Raw genomic sequence first — 12,806 nt, 5'->3', positions numbered from 1 at the left:
CCCGCAGACTTGACAGATTCCTTATGAAGGAGACACTCCTTCAGCGACTGCAACACTACAAACAATGGGTTGGCTCGGGGGGTTTGTCGGATCATTCCCCAATATACCTGGAGATTCAGGGTCCTTTCAAGAAGCCCAAGGCACCCTTCAAATTTAATCATACCTGGCTGAAGGATCCATCATATGTCAAGATGATATCTGACTACTGGTCCTCACACCCTATCAACGGCACAGAATCACTTGCTAAAGGATTCTGTAGGAATCTCTCTGAAATTAAACATATATCTATTGTTTGGGCAAAGGAGAAACAGGCCCGAGACATTGCTCAGCTTACCCATATTGAAGCTGAATTATGCTCTCTCACCGACGAAAGGGGGTTGGGGTTCATATCAGCAGCAGATAAATGCAGGTTGATTGAACTGGAGAATCAAAAAGCAAAGATCCTCAAAGAGAGAGAGGAATCCATTAGACTGAGGAGTAGGGCATTATGGATTCAAGCTGGGGATGAAAACTCGAAGTTCTTCCATAGTTTTGCCAAGGGCAGAAAAGTATCTAATACTATCTGGAATCTCCCTACCCCTGATGGTGAAATCGCTGATACTTTTAACAAGCTCGCTCATTTGGGCATCTCTCACTTCAGGGAACTATACAAGTGTCTCCGCGAAGTTAATTTGCCTGATATCATCAATGCGGCAAATCACTTCCCGAGATTTGTGGAGGAAGAAGACGTGGGGGCTCTAAATGATCCGGTCTCGGCGGAGGAGCTGGAAGGAGTACTGAAATGGTTCAAAAAAGATAAGAGCCCTGGCCCGGATGGATGGACCATTGAATTTTATTTAGCCTTCTATGATGTCCTGGGACAGGATCTGCTGGGCGTGGTCGAGGAGAGCAGAACTACAGGATCCATCTATCATGCCATCAATTCTACCTTCATTGCTCTCATCCCAAAATCTGACTCCCCTGAATCCTTCGATGATTACAGGCCTATCTCCTTGTGCAATTGCCTCTACAAAATCATCTCTAAGACTATTGCGAATCGACTTAGACCTATCCTCTCCAGATCCATAGCCCCGCAACAATTCGCTTTCCTTGAATCTAGGCAGATTCATGAGGCCATAGGTCTGGCCCAAGAAGCTATTCACTCCATATGGTCCAGGCACCTTAAAGCCATCCTCCTCAAAATTGACCTCTCTAAAGCTTTCGACCGGGTCAGCTGGCTCTATATCAAAATGATCCTTATCCACCTGGGTTTTCCTCATGCCTTCATATCATGGATCATGGCCTGTATATCCTCCCCTACTTTCAGCATCCTCATTAATGGCTCGGCCTCCCCCTTTTTTCATTCCGAAAGAGGGCTGAGACAGGGTTGCCCCCTATCTCCCCTGCTCTTCCTATTGGTCATGGAAGGACTTAGCCGTCTCATGGACTCTGCTAAGAGAGCTGGAGATGTCCGGGGCCTCCGCATATCCGATCTATGCTCTCTCACTCATCTGCTCTTCGTGGACGATGTTCTCATCCTTCTTGATGGCAGTGTTCGTGACTCTCGGACCTTCTCAAAGATCCTTCAACTTTTCTCTGCTGCTACAGGTATGCTACCAAATCAGTTGAAATCAACCATCACTTGTACTCACACTTCGGTACAGGAATCCCAGCTAGCCCTTCAGGTATTCCCCTACAATGTGCTCCCTCTGGACAGAGGCCTCAAATATTTGTGTTTCCAACTGAAGCCTACCTGTCAAAGAATAGCTGATTGGGTCTGGTTGGTTGCCAAATTGGAAAAAATACTCTCGGGCTGGAGCTTCAGATTCCTCTCTAGGGCTGGCAGATTGGTGCTCATTAAATCCGTCTTAGAGGCTACTCCGGTTTTCTGGATGGCACTAGCATGGATACCAAGGAATATCCTAGGACGAATGCAGCAGCTGTGCAACCGATACCTCTGGAATGGGAATCAGGACAAAAGAGTATTTGCTTGGATTAGCTGGAAGAAAATCTCTTTGCCCAAAAAATGGGGTCGCTATGGCTCTGGCTGCTAAGATGGGATGGACTCTATTAACCAATCAAAACCTATGGGCACAAGTATCCTATCACAAATACAGCTGGCCCCAGAATATTATGGATTGGGCTAGATTACCATCTTGGACTTCGAAGGGATGCTCATCAATCTGGAAGGCCCTGATACACTCCCTCCCCCTCATTCGAGATAACCTAGTATGGAGAATTAATGATGGTTCGCTGGGCAGGATTGGCCTGGATCTGTGGATTAATTGTGGGGGCAGACACATCCTCAACCGCGACCTCATTACTCACCTTCATAATCGAGACATTCGAAATTTTTCCCATACCGCCGATCAACTGCGCACGGACATATTCTCCCAAGCTTGGAAATCGGCTCAGCAACTCGATCTCCCCTCGCAGTGGCATCAGGAATGGAATGATTATATTCTAGCATTAACCGAATCCCATATCCGCATCAAACAAGGACCTGACGAACTTATTTGGTGTAAGGCAGATCATGGTATATACGCACCTAAGTTTGGTTACAGAGTACTCATCACTCACAGAATACCTGATACATTGCCAACGTGGTGGCATGTCATTTGGAAGCTAAACGCCCCACCTCGTTCCAGATTATTTTTCTGGTGTGCCCTCAAAGGCATCGTCCCCACGGGCGAACAACTTACTCACAGAGCCATCTACGGTCCCTCCTGGTGTATATTCTGCAAGGCAGCATCTGAGACCTCAGATCACATCTTCCTCCATTGTCCGGCTGTACACACTCTATGGAACAATATCTGCACTCATCTGGGCATAGCGGGGAACTGGAATGGGGATAATCTCACCGGTGCATGGACTGCCTGGACCCGCAGCCACCCGGGCTCCAAACTCCTAAACCTTCCCCTCGTGGCAACCTGGTACACTTGGCTAGCGTGGAACCGTGTCATTTTCGAGGAACAGGCTGTAATTTGGCCCCGGATTGAAGCTATCATCATCGCCGCGTACCAATAATTACCTGACCCTCCCCCCACTCGAACCAGGATGATTCAGGCACAACCCACTATTGATAAATCGACTCCGTGGGCCTTCTTCGATGGGGCAGCAAATCAAACGGGTTGTGGAGGTGGATTTGTACTGCATATAAATGAACACCACAGATACCTTGTAAAAATGGGATTCGGCACAGGATCTAATAATTTTGCTGAGCTCTCTGCCATTCGAAATCTATTGCATTTCGCATTAACACATCAGTATACAAATCTTAACATATTTGGGGACTCAATGATGGTTGTTAACTGGATCAATAATGCCTCTATATGTCATACACACACTCTCAGCAATATATTATATGATGCTCTCACACTCAAAGCAGAATTTAATCATTTCTCTTGTTTACACATTTATAGAGAACATAACAGCGAGGCTGACAAATTATCCAAAGAGGCCTCGATACTTCCCAGAGGCGAATGGCTAATTGTGGAGCAGCAAGGGACTGAAGAACACAGGTTTTATCATAGACCATATATCGACCAGAGAGATCGGAGGGACAACAGTCTCGATAGACGACAGTAGTGAAGTTTTTTTTTGTCATGATAGAAAACTGTACATAACAATGGATAATATTTTGTATGCAAATGGATCCTATGCGATATCGAAGAGGCTAAAACAGCCAGACACATATATGTTATCTCCTTCTTTTTTGTAACATGCACTGACACAGCCCACTGCGAGGTGGATTCTGGATGAACATCACAGCAATGCCAATGGCATCTACTATATGTAATTTTCTAAACTTAATGAAAATTACTGATTCTGGATGAACATCACAGCAATGCCAATGGCATCTACTATATGTAATTTTCTAAACTTAATGAAAATTACTGATTTTTCCAGTGAAAAAAAAAAAAGAAGAAGATATAAGACTCTTTTTACTTAGCTAACAATTTTCGTAAAATACCATTACCCATGACGAATGAACTCACATTTATAATATTCACATTTATAAATAGTAATTATTAAGAATTAATGACTAATTAAATTATAATAAATCCAACTATTAAAAAACTATAATCTAAATATATTATTTATGGATTATTTTAGATTTTTTTAAATTTTACAAACGAAACCTCCTTTTATTTAATTAGAAAATCAGAAAATTATTTTATATTTAAAAATTCCCATTTATCATTTAGGCATTTCACTTTTCACAAAATTTGTATAACTATTACGAACCAACATATTTTCCTAAAAAATTAACTTGGTAAAACTTTCCAACACAAACCCACATATTTTCCTAAAAAATTAACTTGGTAAAACTTTCCAACACATAAGATAAAAGAAGAGGAAAAAGCAATCTTTTCAATTCCAAGGTTCCAGATGAAGATAAAGGAAGGGTAAAACACAAGAATCTTTTGCATCCAACATTCCAACCTAAATATCCTTTAGCCTTATAACAAACAACCAGAATTTATTTGGCTAGGCTGCTTACTTTCTTCCCATAGTTTGGCGGGTTCAGGTCATGGTATATATGTTCTCATCGCAAATGCGACCCTGTAAATATGCAACAAATAATGAAAGGTTTTGTCACGGGCAGAATACAATATTTCTAAACTGCTGGGGAGGGCGGACCCTTTTGTATCTCTTTTCACACAGTTCCTGCTCTTGCACGGCTTGCTCCCCTAATCTTCATCACTTTCATAATCTGAATCGCTGTCAGACTGAAGGGAATCCGATAGTATTCCTTTGTGTTCGAATAAGCGCCTTGAGTCCGAATGTAGAGCTTTGCCAAAACTGCTGGGAAGCGATTTGAGACTCAGACAATTCCATATGTTGAGTTTTTGCAAAGAAGAGCTCAGTGATTCACAATCTTTATGCAACCGCCTTAGATTATAACAATTATCTAATTTCAATATTCTTAAACGTGTAACCTGTGAAATGGATCCTGTTAATTGCTTCATAGCTGGGCAATGTGATAGAGTTAGTTCTTTCAAATTCTTTCCTAGAGACTCACCCCAGTTTCTTGGCAGTTTTTCCAAATTTTTAAAATTCATCAATCTCAGTACTTGCAAAGCTGGGAGCTTCTCAATATCACAGTCAGGGATTTCACGGACAGAACAGAGGCTTCCATCCAATTCTATGTGTTTGAGATTCGAGGAGGGTATCTGCAAATTATGCCATTGGTATGGAAACATATACTTAAATCATTAAAACTCAAACTCCCTAACGATATATAGATTTCAAGAAAAACAAGATTCAAAATTTTCAAGGCACTTGCCTCGTGAAGGAACTCCAAATTTTGTGGCCGATAACTTAAGAACCTGAGCTCCTTTAACCACGCCCATTTAAACGGAAATATCGCTTCACAAGCCGTTGATGAAATATCGCTTCACATTGTCCCTCACACAGCTCCACTTTTGCGAAAGACTCCTCTCGTTGCATTTTTGTGTCCAAAAACCCTCAATGAACTGTGCATTTTGTGTCCAAAAACCCTCAATGAATTATGCATTGAGTTCAATTTTGTAACGGGTATATTGCATGCTTGATCACTGAACCAAAGCCCTTTGACCGACTTTAGGTATGGCATGTCCTGCATCTCGGTATAGTTGAATTGCTCATAAGAATCACAATATGGATTTACTATTTACAATTATACACATCTGAAAAGAATTTAGATACAATTTTAATATATAGGTTTTGTACGCACCAAGGAACAAATACCATTTACTCCCTCCCAGAGTAAATCTTTTAGTCTCGACAAGCCGTCTGAAGTGATTAACAACAACTTGTTAGACGTCTTTTCGGGCTTGTTCTGTGATACTTTCGAAATAAGCTCCTCCCCTGATTTTTTCGATATCTGTGATTCGCTTTCCTGAGAAAGGATAATTTCCGCCTTGGGCTCTGATTCTTTCGATTTCTGTGATTCGCTTCGCTGAGAAAGGATAAACATAAATTTGGTGCGTCAATACGTACTAACAAATTACAATAACAATAATAGCAACAGTAAGATAGATACGAGTGTAAGATTTTTGAGATACACAGATTTAGATCCTAAGTTAAACTTAGTTGTACATGCAATAACTAAACGAGTGTAAGATTTTTGAGATACACAGATCTAGATCCTAAGTTAAGTTTAGTTGTACATGCAATAAATAAAGCTAACTAAAGCTAATTGTTCTTTATCTAAATAAAGCTAACTAATGCGTACATATGCCACATGGAAGCAATACGTTAACTGGAGCTAATCTAGGTGCATGTACACCAACACCGCTAGTCTAAGTGCATGTACACCAACACAGCTAGTCTAAGTGCATGTATACCAACCACTGGAGCTAATCTAGGTGGATGTACACCAACAACAAAAAAAAACGCGCCATGCACATTACCTTGATGGCCTCCAACACGTTAGATAGCTTGTCGATAACGGCATCCAGGTTAACGTTTTGAGCATCTTCACACATGCTGTTATTAAGATCGGACAGTGCCTTTTTCCTGTCCACGCTGGAAGAGGAGGCGGAGGGACCTTCTCCACTAGTGGAGGGTCTTGCTACACAGCACAAGAGACGGCTAAAGCTGCGACTGCTTTTCGTTTCCATGGATTCTGCAGCCCAGGGATTTGAACAAGCCACGATGGTTTCAACTTGAACCTCATCAGAAGAAGAAGGTAGAGGAACTGTTTTCGTGTTTAACATTGAATGTATAATAGGAAAGGAGGATATTACTCAGTTCCTTCCATTTTCTATATTTCCAGGATATTACTCGGCTCCTATTACTCGGCTCCTTCCATTTCTATATAAAGAAAGAACCCATTGCGTATTTTCAGCTCTGAGATCCGAGACCATTGTGAAGTAAATCCAGTAGCAATAGCAGGCCATGGAATCAGAAACGAAAACTCCACAGTAAGCATGAGCTTCCACAATCGTTTTCTCTTCTCTTTGCACGATCTGCTTGTTTTTGTCATAGGCTTCCCTGTGTCAATCTTGAAATTAATTTGTCAGAGTGGAGGCTGGGAATGTTTTTCATTTATATTCATTAGCTTCAACACCTAAGTTTTTCGCTTATTTTAATTACATTTTTATTTATTTTAATAATACATCATTTTCAGTTTTTATTTGTGCATTATCATTACCATCAAATTTTATTTATGTTTATATTTTGTTAATTTTTTTCATTCGCATCTTGGTTCTTCACATCAATGTTGTGTTTTTGTTGGATCTGGTCATCTCTTCCATTTCTCCTTATTTACCCAACTGTGTCCAACTGGCACATATAGTGTACAAAAATATAAGTTGACAAGGATTCCATGCTCACTTATCCATGGTCAACATTTCTCACCTTGCAAAGCTTTGCAATTTCTAACCATTTAATGCACACGAATCTAAATTCAGAAGGGTCCATCCCTGCATATAGAGCCTATATGGTTCTGATTTACAGAAATGTTGATGCAGGTTCTCAGAGCACATAAGGTATGATTCGGTTTTGGAGGAGGTTTTGCAAAACTCCATAAGAGGGATACGATCAATAGAGAATTCCAGTTCAGAATCCCCTTGCGAGATGGGTATCTTATTGCAGCTTGAAGCTATTGGCGTTGGAGCTCAGGTAATACTCAATTCCTTTCTAAAATAAAAATGAAAACGAACAAAAAAATTTACATCGAGGATTTTGTTCTGCAATTAGCTTTTTATATTAGTCAAATGCCTTCGACATCTTATGGACTACCACATATGCATGTTAAACTTTGGTTAAATTAGTGTTTAGGGTTAAATTTGAGGGTATTTTTGATATTTAATATTAACTTAATTATCAACTCGGATTTATATCCCTATATATATAAGGAAGCAATTTGTGATATTTAATATTAAATTAAAAATTAACTTGTATTTATACATAAGGAAGCAATTTCAAATAAATTTACAGGGAAAAAAAAATTAATACCAAAGATTATGCAACACTTATAATATTAAAGTCTTATAATACTATGACTTTAAGGGGACTTCAAAATAAGCATAGGCTCATCTAAAGTGGAACTTTGGCTTTTGGCTTTATTAGAAAAAGTTCATCTCTATTTTCTGTCACACAATGTGATCTTACATTATACATACTTGACATAAAGCATAAATATTAAAGCTTAAAGTTTAAAAGTTGAGACTCACAAGACATATCCACACTCATGGGCTATTGGCATTCTATATAAAATACTAACTGACTTTTCTTGTTTGTTTATGTAGGTGAAATTGTTATTTTGGTTTGATTTTGAAAGTTTTATGTAGCTTTTTTAGTGTTGGCACATCAGTGATAGATCTAAGATTTAATAAATTGGGACTATTTATTAATTTTTTTACTAGGCTGACAATTGGATGCTTATTGCCAGGATAGGCTCAATGCCCTTTCCGAAGTTTAATTCCCTCAAAGTAATTTATGTCCTCAACCCTTCTCCATGATGCTTGAGTCTACTAGCAAAGACCAAACCCACTCAAACCAAGTGATCTACACCTTAGAAAACAAATTTATGTTCTAGTTGGATATGGAAATCTGAAATGTGTAATTACCAAAACAATCCTACTTTAGATACATTCATACCTGAATCTAAACACAATTGAGTTTATGCCCATACCTGAATCTAAACACAATTGAGTTTATGCCTTTTAACTGTAGACCTATCTGCCAAAAAAAAAAAACTTTGTTCTTCTGCCTTATCAAAAAATTATGATTTTTTCCAAAATCACCTACTTTCCCAGCTAATTTATGACCGGTTTCCAAACATGATATTGTTCCTCGGATACTCCTTGCACCGCTTCAAGCAATTGCTGCTCCTTTGACTGCTATTTTGCCGTATTGGCATGGCAGAGTCCCATATTCTTCTATTCAAGGGGCTTGTAGGATTCTTCTTAATAATGTCCTGCAGTGTACTTACTATGGGGTTCATTCAAGAGGGTCAGATGGGCTTACAGAGACAAGCCTATACAAACCTTTTGGCACTTCCATGTGAGGAGTCTAAGACCGTTTTGACGATGCTTCCTTTGACAATGCACAGCTATGAAAAGCTTTCCGATGAAATTGTACAGGAATGGTTTTCAGAGCACATAGGATATGGTTCTGTTTTGAAATACGTCATAGAAAACTCCATAAGTGGAGAAGAATGGCGAACTGCAACTCAGGATACTCTTATGATATGGGAATCGGGAACTCCATAAGTGGAGAAGAATGGCGAACTGCAACTCAGGATACTCTTATGATATGGGAATCGGGAACTCCATAAGTGGAGAAGAATGGCGAACTGCAACTCAGGATACTCTTATGATATGGGAATCGGGAATCTCAACGCAGCTGGACGCTGTTGGCGTTGGAGCTGAGGTACAACTGAATTGAAAATTCTTATAAATTAACATTTTATGAAGAAAAGACAAGACATTTAAAAATAACATTTTGTGAACAGAATGACAGTTACATTTAACGGCTTAATAGTACGTTCGTTTATTAATTTGTAAAATGATTTCAAAAATATTAGACATCCATCTTATAATAATACAGCTTGAGTAGGCCTAATGGTTAAGAGCATGTCTTTCCTCGTAAGAGGTCACAGGTTCAAAACCAAAGGGGGTAGAGTATGTATGCCTTTGTAGACTTAGCAGTCAAATCGCTGCGCAGAAGTGGGAAAAATGGATATTATTATTATTATTATTAGGAGAAAGGGATATTTATTATTATTATTATTAGGAGAAAATTCTTGAACGTAAATGTTAATTTTCTTTTTATTTTATAATATAAGTAATGTATTTATAATATAATAAATATTGAAGTAATTTATCAGATAATTATATTAAAATTTAGCCATTAATTATAATTATAATTATAATTTTATTTTCTTCTTCCAAACATTTGAACTATTACTTGAATTGGTGATATTGCGCAGGAAGAATCTGAACAGTATGCCTTAAAAGCAGGAGAGATTCGAAACTGTGACTACCATATAAACGTTTCTCACTTACCCATTGAACTAAGTCTTAAAAAAACTGTTTTGGTAGAGCTTGAGTGGTATAAAAGGAAGATGGCATCACATATTAATATGACGATTAAAATAGATAATAACTCCAAAATTATAATAAATTTAATGGGACATTGTTTTATTTATAATAACCTTAACCATTATTTTTAATTTTATTTCCTTCTTCCAAACATTTGAATTATTACTTGAATTGGTGATGTTGCGCAGGATGACCTTGGACAGTTAGCCTTACGCAGAGGAGAGGTTCGAAACGCTTACGACCAAATAGACGATTCTCACCAGCTTATTCAACTAAGTCAGAAACAAGCTACTTTGGCAGAGCTTGAGTGGTATAAAGAGGTTTGTGAGAAGACTGAGGGTATCACATATTATGATTCCTTCAAGAACCAGAATGATAGCAAGAGTATAAAGGCTGATTGCCGCAGGTTAAAACTGGCCTTGTTTTGGGATGAGATTATTGAGAGGTGGGAGAGTCATGAGTTGCCAAGTGATTTCGAAACCGAAAATAAGTGGATAAATGCTGGCACTGCATATAGAAGACTTGTAGAGCCTCTCGATATTGCATTCTATTATTCTAAGGGTAAAGGCAACTATCTTTCAGATGGAAGACCCAGACGACATAAAGTTCTTCAGGAATGGATGGAAGCGACAGAAAAAACTCGCAGTTCAAGAGTTCAAGGACGCCCCACAAAACCTGCATCTCTCCCTCGGGACTCATGCTTTTGGGCACATGTAGAAGAGGCTTTGAAAGACCTGGAAAGTCTCAAACAAGGACAACACCAAAAGGTACAAAATCTTGAAAATTTTGAAGAGTATGTGACGAAGATGGGAAGCGATCTCAGCATTTCATCAGATGTTTTCTTCGAAGGAAGCAGCTTCATGATGTGGTGGGAAGAATGGAAAGAATATAACAAAAGTCAATCCCCTGATTGGAGTTCTTCGTTATCTAAGATGATGGAAAGTGCAAATCCGTTCAAGTTTGAAGGGATTGACAGGTAAAGCATCAAGCATTGGCCTTTAGATTCTGAATATTGAATTTTTGTGGGGGGTTTCAAAAAGTGCCTTTGGGGAAATTCTGGCTTTAAGCACGGGGTTAATTTGTTTTTTCGAATCTGGTCATCTCCTCCATATCTACAAAACTGAAATATTTAATGCACACAAATGTGAATTGATGAATATTCCGAGCTCACTTCTCCACAATCCATATCTCCTGACTGGCAAAATTTCGCAAATTTGACATATTTAGCATGACTTTAAATTAAGAGAGTCCATTTCGCAGTTCCCATATTGTGCTGATTTACATATATGTTGTTGCAGTTCAACTGTTGCGCACGAGAAAATTTCTTCTACCGGGGAGGTAAAGGAGAGTATTCCTTCCAACAAGGGGGTAAAGTATCTCTCTTCTCTCTTGGCGCGACAAGATTGCAATTTAATGAAATGACAGTCTTTTTTTACAGTCAATTTTGTCTGTTTCCAACTTGCAATGAACATAGGATATTAAAAATTAAGATCGTATTATTTGTCATTGAGTCTACAGGTTCATATATACTGTCTGTGCATGCTATTTTCTTATCGTGGATTATTTGATATTAAACTCCATCATAGCATCTTTGTCTGCACTTCTGTATTTTATTTTCTTTCATTTAGGCAAGCTAAGCGATGTTTGAAATGTGTGCTTGAAATGGTGATATTGTCAATTTTGTACAGAGTGATTTGGCCCAGCTAAGTTCAAAAGAAAGTGAACTGATCCCACAACAACTTCGTATGTCCGAGCTTGAGTGGTATAAAGTGATTTGCCATGAGAAGGGTGACGGGTATTATGACTCTTTCAAGAACCGAAATGACAAGGACTATGAGGGTAACGCTCAATGAATTCTGGGATGGGATTATTGGAATCTGTAACAGTCCCTCGTTGCCGAATGATTTCCAATCTCGCAATAAGTGGATAAATGTTGGCACTGCCTATAGAAAACTTGTGGAGCCTCTGGATATTGCACGGCATTATAGCACTTCCAAGGACAGCGGTAACTATCTAGACAAAAGACCCGCTCGTTATAAAGTCCTTGAGCAATGGTTGGAACACAGAAAAACTAATCGCAGTTCAAGAGGTCAGAGATCTCGTACAAAGCTACCGTTCCTCAATCGGGACTCATGCTTTTGGGCGCGTGTAGAAGAGGCTTTGAAAGATCTTAAAGAAGGCGCGGACCAAAAGAAAGAAAGTCTTGAAAATTTTGAAAAATATGTGACAGAGATGATCAATGATTGCAAGATTTCTTCAGATGTTTTGCTGGAAGGAAGCAGCTTCATGAAATGGTGGCGAGACTACAAGGAACACCAAACCTCTGAATGGAAATTAAAATCCCCATTATATAAACTGGAAAGTCCATTTTGGAAGCCATGAATAGAAAATCTTTTTCTGCAACCTTCTGTAAGATGAACTTTCTTTCAATTAATATCCTTGTTGTTGGATAATTTACTTTCATTGGATTGCACAGGGATGGCTGGAATGTATTTGGGTTAAATTTTCCAAGTGTTAGATCTTTTGTGACACTCAGTGACTGACGAATCTCGTGTACGCCATGTTCCCACTGTGTCATAGATGTTTCTTAAGATAGAATGCCGTCACCATTTTGAGATGTCCTCGCTTTGAGAATTGTGTTCGTGAATAAATTTTGACATTAGTGATATACTTTTTGTTTAAATGTAGGTTTGTTTTAGTAACTAAAATAATAAATATGTATATAAATTTTGTGAACTTACTATAATTTTCTTTTATTAGAATAAGCAATTCCAAAATATATAAGATTCT

The 12,806-nt window shown here is 38.7% G+C and overlaps 1 protein-coding gene across 3 annotated transcripts; it reads left to right on the top strand.

Moving 5' to 3' along the window:
* The first annotated feature begins 6,401 nt into the window (after positions 1-6,401).
* On the top strand, positions 6,402-12,479 carry LOC149243937 (lipase-like PAD4). Of its 3 annotated transcripts, none has more exons than XM_089367885.1 (6): positions 6,402-6,655; positions 6,815-6,890; positions 7,440-7,590; positions 10,205-10,992; positions 11,315-11,384; positions 11,705-12,479. In XM_089367885.1, the coding sequence occupies exons 2-6, from the start codon at positions 6,865-6,867 to the stop codon at positions 11,867-11,869; spliced, it is 1,200 nt and encodes a 399-aa protein (XP_089224011.1). In that variant the 5' UTR covers positions 6,402-6,655; positions 6,815-6,864; the 3' UTR covers positions 11,870-12,479. The 3 variants fall into 3 exon arrangements, with proteins under 3 accessions (XP_089224011.1, XP_089224010.1, XP_089224012.1); XM_089367884.1 differs by having other exon boundaries at positions 6,743-6,890; XM_089367886.1 differs by lacking the exon at positions 6,815-6,890 and having other exon boundaries at positions 6,403-6,655.
* Positions 12,480-12,806: the final 327 nt, after the last annotated feature.

The sequence above is a fragment of the Pinus tabuliformis genome, chromosome 8, assembly GCF_031772625.1.
Source record: "Pinus tabuliformis cultivar Carrire ecotype Pingquan chromosome 8, CPIR1, whole genome shotgun sequence".
Taxonomy (NCBI): domain Eukaryota; kingdom Viridiplantae; phylum Streptophyta; class Pinopsida; order Pinales; family Pinaceae; genus Pinus; species Pinus tabuliformis.
Note: the sequence above shows the minus strand (reverse complement) of the source record. Positions and strands in the feature narration are given on the sequence as shown.

Bases quoted from the DNA above. Each gene is read 5' to 3' on its own strand.
- LOC149243937 (XM_089367885.1), top strand. From the start codon at position 6,865: ATGGAATCAGAAACGAAAACTCCACA. The intron at 6,891-7,439 runs GTAAGCATGAGC...ATGTTGATGCAG, and splicing joins TCAGAAACGAAAACTCCACA to GTTCTCAGAGCACATAAGGT. The intron at 10,993-11,314 runs GTAAAGCATCAA...ATGTTGTTGCAG, and splicing joins AAGTTTGAAGGGATTGACAG to TTCAACTGTTGCGCACGAGA.